Here is a 20,047-nt window from a genome sequence, read left to right on the forward strand (position 1 = left end):
CTGTGATTATCCCTCCCATCATTACAAAGAAGCTACAATGTTGCAGATACAGTCAGCCAAGGACTTGTTTACATCAGCCGTCTCAGAAGGGAGGGGGTGACAAAGAGAAAAGCTCACACAAATAAAGCAGCAGCTTAGAACTAGGGGAAGGAGACTGAATAGATAATAACAAGTATGGAAGGAATAGTTAGTCTCACCATGGGCAGCAATGTATCAAAAGTTATATTTGAGCGGAATACCCCTCTTAACATGTTACTCCTGTAACCGATCAGTGAATGCAGTCAGGAAGTCGGTGGGGTAGACATGTTATCGATGTGCCACTGACCAGCTCTGTTCATGAACAGAGATCAGGTCATAAAGGAAAGACTGAGATTTCTCCTCTTTTCAAATCCATTCCTGGCTTTGGGTTCAAATCTTTGGCAGATAATCTCTCTGTGTAAATGGACCCTTAAATCACAGCGGTTTGGCCATACCTGTTCAAGCTCTTGTTCGAGTCTCCTCATCTCCTCTTGCTTCTCTTCTTTCAGGATAGCGCGGAGTTCATCTAAAGCTTCTTGCTTCTCGCGCTGCAGAGAACGCTGGTGAATCTCATGTTCCTGAATCACCTGTGAATGACACCATTACTAGGCCACCACATAGCTGGACGTCTCTCTGCTAATCGTGTTACGTATAATTTCCACATCACAGGTAGAGCGAGGCCTCAGGGCCTCAGGGTTGCTTCTTTGCTGGGATCTTTGTTACGATCTTAGTATTGATTGTAAGGCTTCTCGTACTGTGTGTTATGGTTAACGATGTGTTTGTGATCGTTTATCGTTAATCTGCAAAAAAATGGTTTGTCTAATAGGACACTAAGTGTTTATGTTGCTATAGAGGTATTCCCATCTAATAAAGCATTGGTGTATCACCAGGTCCTGCAAATGAAGTGATCGGAGAGCTGGGGTAGAAAACGTCCATGCCCTCCTGTCTCTGCAGTGAACTATTGTATCAGGCCGTGCCGGTCATCCTGCACCGGGGGGGGGGGGGGGGGGGGGGGTCGCTGTGTAAGGGTAAACATTAAAGGGGGTGCAGCACTACACCAGTGCACCAGCCCCATCATTCTCAGGATCAGTGCTTGTCCTAAAGGTTGGAGGAGCGTCGCTTGTGTGTGATTCCATGCGCCAGAATATTGAAGTAAAGCAGGCCAACTAATACTGATACGGATACCGATACTGCACATTGTGAGTGTAAAGGAGCACAGGCCCAGCCAGTCAGTTTACATCTGAGAGACAGGACAGAAGCTTCAGATGCCACAATTATTTACTGAGACAGAAATGGCAGGAGAGCCGGGGATATCTGTGCCGACCTGTGTGACAATAAGCCCAGCGCATGTCTCTTACATTTTGGAGGTCGGCACATTTCTTCTCCAAGGTCATAGATGTCCTGTGCTCTCTTTCCAATGCTTCTCGCAGGTCCGCCATTTCCCGGAGCTTCTCTTCCTCCAGTGTGTGCCTTTGTATTTGGAGGGCGTCTCTTTTTTCACTTTCCCACTTTTTCTGCTCTCTTATCAATGTATTGTGCACCTAAAATACAACAAAAGGATAATTCTTCAGGAAACCTGAACTACTGAATAGATCAGACCATTACCCTGCACTACTGAATAGATCCAACCATTACCCTGCACTACTGAATAGATCAGACCATTACCCTGCACTACTGAATAGATCAGACCATTACCCTGCACTACTGAATAGATCAGACCAATAACCTGCACTACTGAATAGATCAGACCATTACCCTGCACTACTGAATAGATCAGACCATTACCCTGCACTACTGAATAGATCAGACCATTACCCTGCACTACTGAATAGATCAGACCAATAACCTGCACTACTGAATAGATCAGACTATTACCCTACACTACTGAATAGATCAGACCATCATTCCTTTAGGCTATGTTCACACACTGTTGAAATTTTGTTGATGGCCGCCATTTAATGACAAATAACGGCCGTTGTTTTAAAATAACCGTAATTATTTGCCATCCACTCATTTTCAACATTGTGTGAACAGAACCTTCCTGTGTTTCCAATCCACTCCTGGTTTTGGTTGAAATATACTGAGGAAGATACTGTTTGAGAACACAGCCTGATAGTGATTGTGCCCATAGATTTATTTTTCCACTGATTAGAGTCTAATACTAATTCATGTTCTACTTTCTGATTGTGGGTCCGTTGCTCGAGGAAAGACCAGCACTGAGCGCAGGAACCAGGCTGCAATAAAGGACAGCATCACCGACATCCCGCGCCTGTGCAGATCCATTCAGGTAAAAAAAACAGCAATGTACCTGATGGTCCATCCCCTTTAAGCATTTTTCAAACTCAGATCTACAAAGTATAAGAGAGAACCTCTGGTGATGGAGGGCAGGTAGGTTAGGGGCAGGCAGGTTAGGGGCAGGTAGGTTAGGGGCAGGTAGGTTAGGGGCAGGTAGGTTAGGGGCAGGCAGGTTAGGGGCAGGCAGGTTAGGGACAGACAGGTTAGGGGCAGGCAGGTTAGGGGCAGGCAGGTTAGGGGCAGGTAGGTTAGGAGCAGAATACATCTCCTACCATTTCTCTGGCTTCCTGTTTCAGCTCTGCAGCCAGTTTCTTCATTGATTCCTTCTGCGACTTCAGAGTCTCCTTCAGTTTTTCAATATCTTTATCTTTATTCTGAATATAAGAGCATAATATCAGTAACAGTAAGTGACTGTAGCTGAAAGAGAAGAGAACAGCATATGATGTACTATACTCAGCTCCTCCAGCATCGGGGAATCCTCAGCGATATCAACCAAACCAAAACCTTCAGTAATGGGGACATGCTAAAAAGGGTCTCCAGCACTGATAGCCTCATCCCTGTGCTGTGTGCAGTCCCTATTATACTGAACAATTATCAACTGATTACCGACCGTTCATTCAGGATGATAATCGTTCAGTGTAATATGTAATATAGCATGCACAATGTCGGCTGATTGTGTTTTCTCAACATGCTGAAAGATCACGGTTTTGTCAGTGACGATCTGCTGTGCATCACTTTGTGTAACAGGAGAGGCAGTGGCAGCAGGCCGCCGCTGATTTCAATGGGCAACCTGAACATTGTAAGGCAGCCCCTCCCACTACTCCCTGCGGCCCTCATGCTTCTCCCCCAGCCCCTCCCACTGCTCCCTGCGGCCCTCATGCTCCTCCCCCAGCCCCTCCCACTGCTCAAAGGCTCGCTGTCTATGCACGTAGTAGCAAGGCAGCAAGAGGGGGACGAGGGTGAAGCAAGTGCTGAGCTGACAGGTCATAAGGGCACTTTAACACAGGCCAATTGTCTGTAACAAGTATTTCCATATCTGGCCCATGGAACGCTCAGTTACCTGATATCTGACCCATGGAACGCTCAGCAAGCGGCCGCTTGTCAGCTGATTGGCTCATTGAATCTGATAACAATGAATTACAATGGGCGCACTAAAGATCAATGTATTGTTCATGTGCCCAGACATGTGATTAATCGTGCCTTGCACAGTCACCGCAATGAACCGATCCCACTGACCGATGCTTGCTACTGAGCCATATAGAGTCTGCCTTATGTGACTCCCCTGTAGTATCATCTAGATATCACACCAGCATGATATTACCTCTAGCGAATTTACTACTTTATCCATTTCTTTTTTATGGTTTTCGGCCTGATCCTGCAGAGCTTTCACCTTCAGTTGTTCCATATTTTCTGCAAACTTCAATAAGAGAAGAGTAAGAAACATCCTGTATAACATCCATCACGGTACACTGGGCGAGGGGGGGGGAGATATGGTGTTACAGGGTATGAGGAACTATGTGGATATGTTTTTAGCAAATATTGTAATTGCTGTTGCATCACCATCATTTTTTTGTATGCATTTTAAGTGAAAATAATTAAAATGTATTTATTTATTTATTTATTTTTTAAAAGACAGATACCTGCTGAATTTCCTTTTGCTTTTGGCTCTGCAATTCTTCCCTTAGTTTTGAGATATGGAGATCCTGCGAAAATAATGAAACACAGACACATGGATGTGCGCACCGGCTTCCATAGACTTCTATACAATAAGTAGATTTCTCCCATATTTTATGCCTGTATGTCGCTGTTATTTTACCGTCTGTGGCTCCAGCCTTATATGTGTTATTTATTGATTTATTTTTATAAATAATAGTTTTACAGGTTTTTCCCAGGACTGAAAAACTAATCCTTTTTATAGGACACTGATCGAACCCAGAAACCTCACGGATCAGCAGATCAAATGGGTTACAATAGTACACTGACCCCCGCAGGCTGAGCTGCTTGTCTGTATACACGGCTGTGCAGGTACTGGTACAGTGGGACTGAGCTGCAGTGCTGAGTGTGCGTAATATTGCATACGGCATTGTATATGGTATTGCATATAGTATTGCATATGGCATTATATATTGTTTTGTATAAAGCATTGTATATGGCACTGTATATGGTATTGTATACAGCATTATATATAGTATTGCATATGACATTGTCTATGGAATTGTATATGGCATTATATACCGTTTTGTATAAAGCATTGTATATGGCACTGTATACGGTATTGTATACAGCATTGTGTATAGTATTGTATATAGTATTGCATATGGCATTATATATGGAATTGTATATGGGATTATATACGGTTTTGTATAAAGCATTGTATATAGTACTGTATACGGCATTGTATATAGTATTGAATACGTCATTGTATATGGCACTGTGTACAGTATTGTATACAGCATTGTATACGGTATTGGCAGTAGCAGTCTTGGGCACCACGCATCCCACGCAATTGCGTGGGGCCCCCGACATCCAGGGGGGCCCCGCTCTGGTGCCCAAGACCGCTGCGGCTAACTATGTGCGCTCGTAACGAGCGCACATAGTTACAGGCAGCAGCGGCACTGACAGGGCAGGAGCCATTGGCTCCCTCCCTGTCAGTCACTCTTGTGGCCGCAGGAAGTGTTTTCCCTGCGGTCACAAGAGGCCGCTCTGTGTCTCTGGTGCCGGCGCTCGAGGCGTCACTGGAGCGCCGGTGCCATGACAACGGGAGAGCGGCCTTATGTGACCGCAGGGGAAACACTTCCCACGGCCACAAGAGGGAAGAGAAGAGACGAGAAGAGGAGATGCCGGTCCCAGGTGAGTAAAAATGTTTTTTTTTTTTTTGTGTTATATACTATATAGGAGGTAGAGCACACAGTGGGGGCCTATATAAAACGGGAGGAGCGCACAGGGGGGCTATATAAACGGGGGGGAGCGCACAGGGGGGCTATATAAACGGGGGGAGCGCACAGGGGGCTATATAAATGGGGGGAGCGCACAGGGGGGCTATATAAAGGGGGGGGAGGGAATAGGGGGGCTATATAAACGGGGGGAGCGCACAGGGGGGCTATATAAACGGGGGGAGCGCACAGGGGCTATATAAACGGGGGGAGCGCACAGGGGGCTATATAAACGGGGGAGCACACAGTGGGGGTCTATATAAACGGGGGAGCGCACAGGGGGGCTATATAAACAGGGGAGCGCACAGGGGGGCTATATAAACAGGGAAGCACACAGGGGGGCTCTATATAAGTGGGGGAGTGCACGGGGGCTATATAAACGGGAGCACACAGGGGGCTATATACAAGTGGGGGAGCTCACAGGGGGCTATATACAAGTGGGGGAGCTCACAGGGGGGCTATATAAGGGGGGAGCACACAGGGGGGCTATATACAAGTGGGGGAGCTCACAGGGAGGCTATATACAACTGGGGGCAGCACACAGGGGGTATATACAACTGGGGGGAGCACACGGGGTATATACGACTGGGAGCAGCACACAGGGGGTCTATATAGTATACTGGGGGAGCACACAGGGGGGCTATGTATAACTGGGTGATCACACAGGTCTATATATAACTGCGGGAGCACACAGGGGGGTCTATATACCACTGGGGACAGCACACAAGAGGTATATACTACTGGGGGCAGCACACAAGTGGTATTTACTACTGTCGGCAGCGCACAAGGGGTCTATATAACTGGGGGCAGCACACAGCGGTCTTAATTACATTGGGACTGCACAGAAGTGCCTATATGCCTTACTACTATACTGGGGCACAGAACATACCTAATTATTAAGTGGGGGCACAGGGACACCTTTAATCTGTGGGGGCACAGAGGGGCGTAACTACTATATAGGGGTACAGGGGACCTAACTACTGTATGTGTTGGAGCCTAAAATATTTCTCTGACAGATTCTGGAGGGAAGATTACCAGCCGGGAGAAGACTTCAAGGTGGCCCACGCTGGATGGAGAGAGAAAGAAAAAAAAGTAAAAGACGCTGATCAGAGAAGACGCCTCCTGTAAGTCACTGGATGTAACTGCACTCTGTTATAGGGTCTGTAGTGATAGGGGTCATGGTGTGGCAGTATTATGTTATGGCATCATTGGTAATATCTTCCTGTTTTGTTCAGAGCAGTTTTGAGGTGATATGTAATCTCTGTATGGTGGTAAGAGGGTTATAAGAGGACTACTGGGGGGGGGGGGCAGCGCATGTCGAGGAGGGGGGGCATGGGGGGGCCCCAGACATGACTTTGCTTGGGGCCCCAGAAATGCCAAGACCGCCCCTGGGTATTGGTATGGTAAGTGTTGAGGACAAAGCAGCATGTAAGCTGGACGGCCATCCTTACCCTGTCTTGCTGATGCTGGAGTTGAAGTTCCTCCAGTCGCTTACTGTGTTCTTCTTTCAGGACCTCCGCGGCCACCATCTCAGCTTCCTTCTCAGCTCTCACTGATGAAATAATGTCCCTCAGCTTCAGCAGCTCTAGTTCCTTCTCAGACAGGATCTTCTCCAGGGAAGCAATCCTTGTGCTCTGCTCCTTGGCCTGGCCACTCAGCTCACTTATCTGCTGCATGTACATGTCTTTCTGCTCATTGGCTTCTTCTGCCTGCGTCTATCATTCAGTGAATTAAAAATGTGAGAAAAAACACCTAAATAAACAAACAACTAAAACAATAGCAACTCCACTACAAACACAACAACATTTCTGAGCTGGGTTCTGCCGTCACAGGACTGGGAGATACACCGGTGGGGGACTGTGATCGATGGCACTGGGACAGGTAAGTATACCTTTTTTATTATGTTCCCACCATCCCTCGCCAACCCTGGATTTTTACATTTAGCCAAAGTTTTCATTTAAAAGAAATGTGTCACCTAAATTTTCCTTTGCTGATTAGAGTCAAAATACTAAAACTTGTTCTTTTAGTTTAACCTGTTTCTATTTTCAGTTTGTTTGTTTTTTTAAATTTCACTATTTGTGCATTGTTATGGGGGCGGCCATATTCCCCAGGCTGTTCTTAACAGCAGTTTGTGACATGCTTTACAGCAAGACTCATGGACATAGACGGCAATAGACAGACTCTGTCCCCTTGAGATGAATGTGAGACATTACCAAGCGCACTCTATGACCTGTGAAGAGGTCATTCCACAGGGAGCTGCTATTGTCTCCTCTATCTACTGGGGTCACATGATGCAGCAATGCTGTACAGATCACTTTACAGCAGCCTCCTCTTATCACCACAGACACAACAGGAAGTATTAGCTTAGTTTAAGCCCCAGTGGTGAGAATGAGAACTGCAAAATATCAGGATTATTTTATAATATAGATAGAAAAATGGAAAATTAGGAAAAATGTCACCCAAAATTCTTAAAAAATGTTTAATATAAAACCATTATTTATACAGTAAGTAATTTTCTGATGACACTGTCCCTTTAAGGTGATATTCATCAAGCACCACCGACAATAAGAGGGCGGTATATTATGCACATACATCAGCCAGCACGGATTTACCTGGATTTGGGTCTCGTACTTCTTCTCAAGCTCCCGAAGCTGAGACTTAAGCTGCCTGTTCTTCTCCTGCTTCTCATCGCAATGCGCCCGGGATTCTCCCAGCTTGCTCTGACACTCCTCCAGGCTCTGCACAGAGAATCACAGCTCATAGATAGTTTTATAAACTATGTTTTGCAGTCTGTTTTTTTTCATCTGTTTTTGCAAAAAAAAAAAAAAAAAAAAAACGCATAGAAAACTGGATGCAATTGTGCACCATCCATTTTGATTAGTTTTTCCATTATATAAAAAACTGGATCAAAATAGATTTTAGTGTACACAAAAATATGGTCAACCACATTTTTGTGTACACTTAAAAAAACGCAACCATTTTAATGTGTTTTTTTTTTTTTAAATAATGGAAGTCAATGGAAGACCGGATCAAAAGTTTTTTTGGAAAAACGGATGAAACAAAACGGATTGCAAAAACAGTGTGAACCCAGCCATAGTAACATATTCCATTCCGTCTGTATACATAAGAATGTTGTCGCTCATTGACAGGACAGTACAATCCATATTGTTTTTCCGTTTACCTCCTGTAACTTCTCAATCTTCGCTCTGGACGATCGCTGCTCTGAGAACAGCTCAGACTTTGCGTTGTTCAGCTGACGTTCCAGTTCCTGTCTTTCCATGAACGTCAGGCTTCCCTCCAGATGTCGCAGCCGCGCCTTCAACTCGTCTCTCTCGGTTTTCAAAGAGGAGATCTATGTGGGAGGTAGAAGAGGTAGAAGAAGTTCTTCATTCTATTATATAACATGATTAGAGATGAGCGAAACGGGTTTGGGTTTGAGGCGATCCGAACCCGATCGTTCGGCATGTGATTAGCGGGGGCTGCTGAACTTGGATAAAGCTCTAAGGTTGTCTGGAAAACATGGATACAGCCAATGACTATATCCATGATTTCCACATAGCCTTAGGGCTTTATCCAACTTCAGCAGCCAGCGCTAATCAAATGCCGAACGCTCGGGTTCGGATCGACTCCAGCTGCTCCAGGTTCACTCATCTCTAAACATGAGGTTTGCCGCCATTATATGTCGTGCTGATACCTCGTACTGGAAGCCGGCCACTTGGCTGCTGTGAGTACTGGAGCATTGCTGTCGTATAGACTCCAGTTCCAGCTCTAGTTCCTGCAGTTCCTTCATGTACTCGCTGCGCTTGTACTCCAGGATCACTAGTTCACGCCTATAGACAACAAAGTAAATGGTAAATGTAGAACCATCAACAATCAATGGAGAGTGATTATTATTATTCTTTCTTTCTATTTTTTTATTTTTTTTTTTTTTGGGGGGGGGGGGGGGGGGGGGGAGTTTGCAAAGCCGGATGAAAAAAAAGGATGAAGAACACGCAGTGTGAACCCAGACTTGTATCGAAAAATTGTGTGTGTGGGGGAGGGGGGAGTGCAAGAAAACCGGCTAACATCCATGAAAACATTTGCCCCTTTTTGGGGTTTTGCTGTTACCTGACGTCCTCCTCGGTGATCTGGCTCTCCCTCACACGTGACTCTATCTTCACCGCTTCTTTCTGGGTACCTTCTAGCATGTGACGCAGGGACTGCAGCTCGTGGTAAGCCTCCTATTACAGACAGAGCGGGAAATCTCTAACCATATGTCACAACTACATGTTACCGTCTATGTGTGATGATGTAACTAAGCAGCAAATACGCTCATCCTAAAGTGCAAAACTCTGAGCAGCATTTATGAAGGCTCCATCTAAAGTGTATATATATATCTGCAGAGATGGGCCCGAGGCGTATATATATATATATATATATATATATATATATATATATATTTCTGCAGAGATGGGGCTTAAGCATATATATATGATGCAGAGATAGGGCTGAAGTGTATAAGTGTATATGTATATCTGCATATATATATATATATATATATATATCTTTGCAGAGATGGGGCTGAAGTGTGTGTATATATAGCAGAGACAGGGCTGAAGCATATATATATATATATATACACACTACCGTTCAAAAGTTTGGGGTCACATTGAAATGTCCTTATTTTTTAAGGAAAATCACTGTACTTTTCAATGAAGATAACTTTAAACTAGTCCTAAATTTGAACAAACCCACTCTATACATTGCTAATGTGGTAAATGACTATTCTAGCTGCAAATGTCTGGTTTTTGTTGCAATATCTACATAGGTGTATAGAGGCCCATTTCCAGCACTCCAGTCTTCTAATGGTACAATGTGTTTGCTCATTGGCTCAGAAGGCTAATTGACGATTAGAAAACCCTTGTGCAATCATGTTCACACATCTGAAAACAGTCTAGCTCGTTACAGAAGCTACAAAACTGACCTTCCTTTGAGCAGATTGTGTTTCTGGAGCATCACATTTGTGGGGTCAATTAAACGCTCAAAATGGCCAGAAAAAGAGAACTTTCATCTGAAACTTGACAGTCTATTCTTGTTCTTAGAAATGAAGGCTATTCCATGCGAGAAATTGCTAAGAAATTGAAGATTTCCTACAACGGTGTGTACTACTCCCTTCAGAGGACAGCACAAACAGGCTCTAACCAGAGTAGAAAAAGAAGTGGGAGGCCGCGTTGCACAACTAAGCGAGAAGATAAGCACATTAGAGTCTCTAGTTTGAGAAACAGAAGCCTCACAGGTCCCCACCTGGCATCTTCATTACATAGTACCCGCAAAACACCAGTGTCACCATCTACAGTGAAGAGGCGACTGCAGGATTTGGGGCTTCAGGGCAGAAAAAGCCATATCTGAGACTGGCCAATAAAAGAAAAAGATTAAGATGGGCAAAAGAACACAGAGATTGGACAGAGGAAGACTGGAAAAAAGTGTTGTGGACGGATGAATCCAAGTTTGAGGTGTTTGGATCATAAAGAAGAACGTTTGTGAGACGCAGAAGAAATGAGAAGATGCTGGAAGAATGCCTGACGCCATCTGTTAGCATGGTGGAGGTCATGTGATGGTCTGGGGTTGGTGCTGGTAAGGTGGGAGATTTGTACAGGGTAAAAGGGATTGTGAATAAGGAAGGCGATCACTCTGCACCGCCATGCCATACCCAGTGGGCAGCGCTTGGTTGGAGCCAATTTCATCCTACAACAGGACAATGACCCTAAACACCTCCAAATTGTGCAAGAACTATTTCCAGCAGAAGCAGCAGCTGGTATTCTATCCTAGGTAATGGAGTGGCCAGCGCAGTCACCAGATCACCACCCCATTGAGCTGTTGTGGGAGCAGCTGGACCGTATGGTACGCCAGAAGTGCCCATCCAACCAATCCAACTTGTGGGAGCTGCTTCTAGAAGCGTGGGGGGCAATTTCTCCAGCTTACCCCAACAGATTAATAGCTAGAATGCCAAAGGTGTGCAATGCTGGAATTGCTGCAAAAGGAGGATTCTGGGACGGAAGCAAAGTGTGATGGAAGAACAATGTTATTTCACATACAAATCATTATTTCTAACCTTGTCAATGTCTTGTCTCTATTTTCTATTCATTTCACAACGTATGGTGGTGAAGAAGTGGGACTTTTCATGGAAACACAAAACTGTTTGGGTGACCCCAAACTTTTGAACGGTAGTGTGTGTATATATATATATATATATATATATATATATATATATATATATATATCTATCTGCAGAGACGTGAGAGGACAAGGTACGGCTCAAATTTCCAAGATTCCATAACCTGTAGGTTAGACGTTACCTTTTTCTGCTGCAGGATCTCATTGAGGAGCTGCTCGGCCTCCCGGTACTGCGATCTCCTCTGTGACAAGCGTTCTTCTTCACATGCCACATCCTATAACAAGAATATACATTTTTAGTCTTATTATAAACAAGAATATAGATATACTATATAACAATACAGGGTATAGGACTAATATGAATCAGAAAGATAATCTGAGAAGATGATAGGTCTTTCATATTTGTCATCCAGTCTTACTATGGACGCTCAAAAAACCTTAAAGGGAAACAATGAATGTACATAAGAAAGACAACTTGATCCAGCACTTGTCAGTAAAACTTCTGCTATTGCTTTATTTCAGTTTTCACCCCTTCGTCTGTGATGAAGCGTTTCGGACGCATGCGCCCTTGCTCACATGACCAAAGGTAGATGTGAGCAGACAAGTGGAACTGTGGGTGAGCTGATACTTTTGAACTCTCACAAACAATGAATGTAACCTGCTGATCTGTCCTAACTGTCCAGGAGACGCTGAGAATGATGATATGTCTCTTACCTTCCTCCTGTTAGTAGTTGAATCCTTGGTCCGGAGCACCATTAGGAGCACTGCCCACCCCCAGAGCGCCGAGCCGGCCCACTCCTTCTGATCATAGTCAATGGAGGGGTGGGCCAGATCAGCACTCTGGGGAAAGGGAAGTGTTCCTAATGTTGCTCCGGATCGAGGACTACGCTGCTAACAGCACAGGAACGGCACAGAGGATGAAGGGAAGACACATACCGTCCTCCTGAGCGTCTTCTGCACAATAGGGACATATAAGCAGGTTAGGTTGTAATCTGCTGATAGTTCGCCTTTAAAGGGAAACAACAAACCTCGCCTGCTGATATGTCCCTATAGAGCAGGGGGCACTGAGGATATAGAGAAGTCTCCCACCTTTATAGTCAGTGCCATTTCCTTCCAGTTTGTAGTGAAATCCCTGGGCTAGTAAGGCAGGTTGGTGCACTGGGACGAGGCTACTACCCCCACAGCACCAGTTTGCCCTGTAAGTAGTATTAGTGCTTTATCTTACATCTCTGCACTCCCATCTGTGTATAGTACTTACCCTGCAGAGTTTGGCCATAGTTTCCTCCAGTATCCCCTGTTCCTTTGTAAGTTTCTCGGTGAATCTCCTGCTCGGTGTTTGCTCAGGGGAGCGCTGAAAGAAAAAGCGCCTCATATTACAGGTGGAACGCGAAGAAATCTTTTACAGAGACCCCCGCTGTGTTATATTACTTCTACAGAGACCCCCGCTGTGTTATGTTACTTCTACAGAGACCCCCGCTGTGTTATGTTACTTCTACAGAGACCCCCGCTGTGTTATGTTACTTCTACAGAGACCCCCGCTGTGTTATGTTACTTCTACAGAGACCCCCGCTGTGTTATGTTACTTCTACAGAGACCCCCGCTGTGTTATGTTACTTCTACAGAGACCCCCGCTGTGTTATGTTACTTCACAACTATCTATCCCCAAATCAACTCTGCAACTCCATGTTGTACTATTTAGAATGGTCCATCCACATTACCCACAGTCCTGAATACAAAGTTCTTAGCTATGAAATGTATAGAAGTGGGGGATGCTCCACAGTATAACTAAGCACAGCACACTGACAGCACACTGACAGCACACTGACGGCACACTGACGGCACACTGACGGCACACTGACGGCACACTGACGGCACACTGACGGCACAGAACAGATAGGATTAAGGATTTATTTTTTACATTTCTCAGTTCCTTGCTCCCCAAGTCATGATGATGATGATGACCATTCAGTGTGATACATTAGAGATGACTATAAATCTACAGCTTATATATCTATCACTATCTATGACTATATATTACACCATCATTACCGTCATTTATACAATTACAACCAAAGAGACCTGAGTGACAGCAGGAAGCACTGAATACATACAAGCTGGAGAGTAAGTGTCTCCCCCCACAATTATCCATAGGGCTGGTGTTATATATAGATATATATATACACACAGATCTAGGAGTCCTGCACATCTCATGTAAACCACTTTCACCCCAGCAGCCGCTACAGGTCGGTACATATTACTATGACGGCTGTGGATAAACATGAATTCTAGGAGAAGGTTCATATTCTGATGAACGTGATTATAGGTTAATAGAAGGTGAAGAGCTGTAATCTTACAACTATATGTACAACTATATCTGCAATATAAATCCCTGCACGTTGCTACACTCTAGGGCTATGTTCACACATAGTATTTCCATCAGACTTTTTTCAACCAAAACCAGGATTGGGTTGAAAACACAAAAAAATGCAAATCTTTCCATTATATTTGGCTGTCGGTTCCTGATTTTGGTTACGAAAAACCTGATGGAAATCCTGTGTGAGCGTAGCCTGGGGATATCCTGGGCATTTACTTTTTACAGTGAAATGTGATCAAACTGGAGTAAAAATAATACAAATTGTGTCCTCACTTCCCCTCCGCTGATCTGTCAGAGCCCTGTACCGCTGTGGGGATCATCCTGTCTCCGTCCCATCACAGGGAAGTGTCCGCAGTCGATCACAGGCCGAAGCAAAAGGACCCAAGACTGAGACTAGAAAGCGGAGCTGAGGACACATTTCTAAATAGTTTTTCGTACCATAGCCGGAAAACATTTCACTGTCAAAAGCTAACCCCAGACAACAAGTACAGGTGAATCCATTAACTGTGTCATTTTTCAGAAATCAGTAAGGATCAATAGTACAAGAGATTATAAGAAACTCTGTAATAGGTTTTATTAAAGGAGAAGTCCGGTGAAAAATGTTATCAAAGAATTGTATTGCCCCCCAAAAGTTATAAAAATTGCCAATATACACTTATTACGGGAAATACACATAAAGTGCTTTTTTTCCCTGGACTTACTACTGCATCAAGGCTTCACTTCCTGGATAACATGGTGATGTCACGACCCAACTCCCAGAGCTGTGCGGGCTGTGGCTGCTGGAGAGGATGATGGCAGGGAGATGCTCAGTGTCCCTCCAGTGCCCTGTGTCCCTCAGTGTCCCCCTGCCATCATCCTCTCCAGCAGCCACAGCCGCACAGCTCTGGGATTTGGGTCGTGACATCACCATGTTATCCAGGAAGTGACATCACCATGTTATCCAGGAAGTGAAGCCTTGATGCAGTAGTAAGTGCAGGGAAAAAAGCACTGTATAAGCATTTCCTGTAATAAGTTGTTTTGGGTGATTTGTATAACTTTTCCGGGGCAATACAATACTTTAATAAAAATTTTCACCGGACTTCTTCTTTAAGCAAAAGAGTTTCCTTCTTTCCTCAGAAAGCTGTTTTCCTACCCCCTCCTCCACTTCAGAAGACGCAGGATTTCTGTGTCCATTATGCTCTACGGCAGGGGTCCTCAACTGGCGGACCGCAGTCTGGGGGCCGGCTGTCCGGATCCGGTGGCCCCCATGTGTCCCGCTCCCCCACTGCACTGCCTCCCCATAGGCGTACTGTCCTTAGATTTCAGTACGCCTGTGGAGCTGGGGGCAGTGTCGGCCCGGCCCCTGGCTGATACGCGCTCTCTGGGGACGTCCCGGGGATTCCCCAGCAGAGCGCGCACAAGTGACCTCAGTGTACGCCGCCGTCCTGTACTTCCAGTAGAGCAGGCCATCGGTGTATCAGCCGGGGACCGGGCCGACAGGAGAAGAGAAGAAGACAGCCGCAGCGGGGGATCGAGGTTCTAGGTGAGTTGTGCTTTGGTTTTTTTTGTCTAGACGACATGTACAGGGGGGCTATATACTACAGGGGAGAGCGCACAGAGGGGTTATATTGGAGGGGGAGAGCGCACAGCGCAGCTATATGGTAGGGAGAGAGCGCACAGGGGGCTATATACTACAGGAGAGAGCGCACAGAGGGGCTATATGGGAGGGGGAGAGTGCACAGGGGGGCTATATGGGAGAGGGAGAGCGCACATGGGGGCTATATGGGAGGGGGAGAGCGCACAGGGGGGCTATATACTACAGTGGGAGAGCACACAGGGGGCTATATACTACTGAGGGAGTGCGCACGGGGGGCTATATACTACAGGGGAGAGCACACAGGGGGCTACATACTACTGGGGGAGAGCGCACGGGGGGCTATATACTACAGGGGAGAGCGCACAGGGGGGCTATATATTACTGGGGGAGCGCACAGGGGGGCCTTATACTACTGGGGGAGAGTGCACAGGGGGACTTTATACTACTGGGGAGAGCACACAGGGGGGCTATATACTACTGGGGGAGCAACAGGGGGGCTATATACCACTGGGGGGAAAATAGGGGGGCTATATACTACAGGGGAGCTCACAGGGGGGGCTGTATACTACAGGGGGAGAGTGCACAGGGGGGCTATATACTACAGAGGGAGAGCGCACAGAGGGGCTATATACTACAGGGGGAAAGTGCATAGGGGGCTATATACTACTGGGGGAGAGAGCACATGGGGGCTATATACTACAGGGGGGAGCTCACAGGGGGGCTATACTACTGGGGGAGAGAGCACAGGGGGGGCTATATACTACAGGGGGAGCTCACAGGGGGGCTATACTACTGGGGGAGAGAGCACAGGGGGGGCTATATACTACAGGGGGAACTCACAGGGGGGCTATATACTAGTGGGGGAGAGTGCACAGGGGGCTATATACTACTGGAAGAGAGCGCACAAGGGGGCTATATAATACTAGGGCAGTCACCCCCTTTGTACCTAATTTCAAAGGACTGGTGAGAGAGAAAAAATGTCAGTTTTCCCACTAATAAGCAGCAATTCTGTATGTAAATAGTTGAACAACGTTTGTGAAAAGTAACAAAACACGTTCCCTACTGATGTTCAGCTCGGACCTTCACCTGACAATAGACCCCGGTAAGTGGACCCTCACTAAAATTTGTTGAGTACCCCTGCTCTACGGAGAGGGGAGGGCCCGAGGGGGATGAGTGAGCACAGAGAGGAGAGAAGGCAGCCGTGCACAGCACATCATTCTAAAATCTTCTCTCACCAAGCTCCCAGATAAGCACTGACCTTTCTGACCTGTGAATCCAGTGGTTTATGTGGCCAGACAGCTGCTTCTCTGCTCTCCCTGCTCACTCATCCCCCTCGGCCCCTCCCCCCTCCATAGGTTATAATGGACTTAGCAAACCTGTCTTCACTTTACTTCTCTGTAATTTAGACTTTGCCTGATAAAAACAGGTTGGCCTGGGAAACAGGTTTTTGAGGACAGAAAGTAATAAAACCTATTACAGAGTTTCTGAAAATCTCTTGTACTATTAATTTCTGCAAATATTTGGAATAACAGGAATGAGTGTGGATCACTGCAAGGTTACATAAAGTACTAATGAGAAAAAGCCCAATTCTCCCATGTGACCCCCACTGTATCTACCCACCAGAATGTCACTGGGAAACCCCTTTGCATAACTTTTTTGGGGGGACTCTGCATATTTTGGAGGGCTGGAGATCCACCGCTTAGAACCGTTCTCCTTCAATTCTCCTTTTATAAGTGATCTATCAAAGTCTTCCTCATCATCAGTGGAAACTTTACTAAAATCAGAATATCTGAAGAAAAAAAAAAGTTTTATTGGATCAGTGGATAAAATAAGTTAAAGAGGCGACTGATAAAAGAATTCAGTAGAAATGATAGAACCTACCGTCCTGAGCTGCTCTTACTGCGTGTAAACCTTCTAGCCTTGTGACTGGCGTCTGTCAAAGAATAAGTGATAGGATTATATATACAGTGGTGTAAAGATGGCGACACATAAAAGAGACATTCACTGTAACCGACACAAGAGTTATAGCAGCTAACGGGCACACGAGAACGGCCGGTGTCAGAGAAGATCATCCCGGACAGTACTGTATTACCGGCCCGATGATCTTCATTTATCTTGATCTTCAATTCACTGTTGCACACAATGGAGAGTGCGGCCGGAGCTGCACTCTCCATTGTGTGAACTGACATGTTCTGTGCGGCCGCAATTCATTGAATAGTGGCCGCAGAAAACTGACATCTAAGTGGAATCCTGGCCCAAGGGTATACTAAGTGTATACACTCCAGTTGGGATTATATTCATCCAAATAGAAAGTATGTTTTGTATAAATCATGGCTGTTGTTGCAAATTGTAACAACGGCCGTGATTTATACAAAACATACATTGTGAGAACATGGCCTAAGTATACAGAAAAATATGTAAAATGGTAGAGAACAAAGAAGAAGAATGTAATTTATTGATTGAGCCATGTTCACAAAATGCACAAATAACGTCCGCTGTTTCAGTAAAAACGGCATTAAAATTAATGCACAACGGCCACTCACCTCCTCGGCTGTTGCTCAGAGCTTTACGGATGTGATCCCGGACTCTTTCGGTTGTCACAGAGTCCAGATCACTGTCAACGGTCACAGCATCAAAACTCTTCACAGGAACACCTGGAGGGACGGAGAGGGACGAAATGCAGAGTTATTGGCTGGAATTAGGAACCCAATATGGAATCATCTCCTTCTTGTTCATACGAGAAGCTTTTTAGGCGCTGTGAAAAGTCCCTTCCATCTGCTTGATGACATCATTGATAATACCCAGTAAGGCTATGTTCACACAACGTTAGTTCAGTATTAATCATGGCCATTTAAATAGCGGCCGTGATTAATACTGAACTTACACTGTACTGCCCTCTATGGAATCCCGGCTCTGGCCGCACGCTCTATTGTGAGCAGCAGGGAATTTGGATGCAAGTGCCCATGGATCCGTCCGGGTCACGGAGCGGCCAGTGTCTCATGTTGTGTAAACATGGCCTAACTTGTACAGGAGTCACACATACTGTATACCATCTATACCACATTACATTGTACAGGGGTCACACATCCTGTATACCATCTATACCACATGACATTGTACAGGGGTCACACATCCTGTATACCATCTATACCACATGACATTGTACAGGGGTCACATATACTGTATACCATCTATACCACATGACATTGTACAGGGGTCACATATACTGTATACCATCTATACCACATTACATTGTACAGGGGTCACACACATACTGTATACCATCTATACCACATTACATTGTACAGGGGTCACACACATACTGTATACCATCTATACCACATGACATTGTACAGAGGTCACATATACTGTATACCATCTATACCACATGACATTGTACAGGGGACACATATACTGTATACCATCTATACCACATTACATTGTACAGGGGTCACATATATACTGTATACCATCTATACCACATTACATTGTACAGGAGTCACACATACTGTATACCATCTATACCACATTACATTGTACAGGAGTCACACATACTGTATACCATCTATACTACATTACATTGTACAGGGGTCACATATATACTGTATACCATCTATACCACATTACATTGTACAGGGGTCACATATATACTGTATACCATCTATACCACATTACATTGTACAGGGGTCACATATATACTGTATACCATCTATACCACATTACATTGTACAGGGGTCACATATATACTGTATACCATCTATACCACATTACATTGTACAGGGGTCACACATACTGTATACCATCTATACCACATTACATTGTACAGGGGTCACACATACTGTATACCATCTATACCACATTACATTGTACAGGGGTCACATATACTGTATACCATCTATACCACATTACATTGTACAGGGGTCACACATACTGTATACCATCTATACCACATTACATTGTACAGGGGTCACATATATACTGTATACCATCTATACCACATTACATTGTACAGGGGTCACATATATACTGTATACCATCTATACCACATTACATTGTACAGGGGTCACACATACTGTATACCATCTATAACACATTACACTGTACAGGGGTCACACATACTGTATACCATCTATACCACATTACACTGTACAGGAGTCACACACATACTGTATACCATCTATAACACATTACACTGTACAGGGGTCACATATATACTGTATACCATCTATACCACATTACATTGTACAGGGGTCACACATACTGTATACCATCTATAACACATGACATTGTACAGGGGTCACACATACTGTATACCATCTATACCACATGACATTGTACAGGGGACACATATACTGTATACAATCTATACCACATTACATTGTACAGGGGTCACATATATACTGTATACCATCTATAACACATTACACTGTACAGGGGTCACACATATACTGTATACCATCTATACCACATTACACTGTACAGGGGTCACACACATACTGTATACCATCTATAACACATTACACTGTACAGGAGTCACACATATACTGTATACCATCTATACCACATTACACTGTACAGGGGTTACACACATACTGTATACCATCTATAACACATTACACTGTACAGGGATCACACATACTGTATACCATCTATACCACATTACATTGTACAGGGGTCACACATACTGTATACCATCTA

The 20,047-nt window shown here is 44.9% G+C and overlaps 1 protein-coding gene across 5 annotated transcripts in view; it reads right to left on the reverse strand.

The window, feature by feature from the left end:
- LOC138786907 (golgin subfamily A member 6-like protein 25) overlaps positions 1-20,047 on the reverse strand; it is an 81,697-nt gene that overhangs the window by 29,788 nt on the left and 31,862 nt on the right. For 4 of the 5 annotated variants that reach the window (XM_069963946.1, XM_069963944.1, XM_069963945.1 and 1 more), the window contains 15 exons: positions 17,893-18,003; positions 17,231-17,282; positions 16,970-17,138; positions 12,658-12,750; positions 11,582-11,674; positions 9,354-9,466; positions 8,941-9,076; positions 8,428-8,598; positions 7,859-7,984; positions 6,698-6,961; positions 3,954-4,016; positions 3,635-3,730; positions 2,586-2,687; positions 1,377-1,559; positions 474-605 (listed from right to left, as the gene is read on the reverse strand). In XM_069963946.1, the coding sequence (XP_069820047.1) occupies positions 474-605; positions 1,377-1,559; positions 2,586-2,687; positions 3,635-3,730; positions 3,954-4,016; positions 6,698-6,961; positions 7,859-7,984; positions 8,428-8,598; positions 8,941-9,076; positions 9,354-9,466; positions 11,582-11,674; positions 12,658-12,750; positions 16,970-17,138; positions 17,231-17,282; positions 17,893-18,003 (1,904 nt within the window). The remainder of the gene's footprint in view (positions 1-473; positions 606-1,376; positions 1,560-2,585; positions 2,688-3,634; positions 3,731-3,953; positions 4,017-6,697; positions 6,962-7,858; positions 7,985-8,427; positions 8,599-8,940; positions 9,077-9,353; positions 9,467-11,581; positions 11,675-12,657; positions 12,751-16,969; positions 17,139-17,230; positions 17,283-17,892; positions 18,004-20,047) is intronic. The other variant, XM_069963947.1, reaches the window with a different exon arrangement.

Source organism: Dendropsophus ebraccatus, chromosome 3 (assembly GCF_027789765.1).
Source record: "Dendropsophus ebraccatus isolate aDenEbr1 chromosome 3, aDenEbr1.pat, whole genome shotgun sequence".
Classification (NCBI taxonomy): Eukaryota; Metazoa; Chordata; class Amphibia; order Anura; family Hylidae; genus Dendropsophus; species Dendropsophus ebraccatus.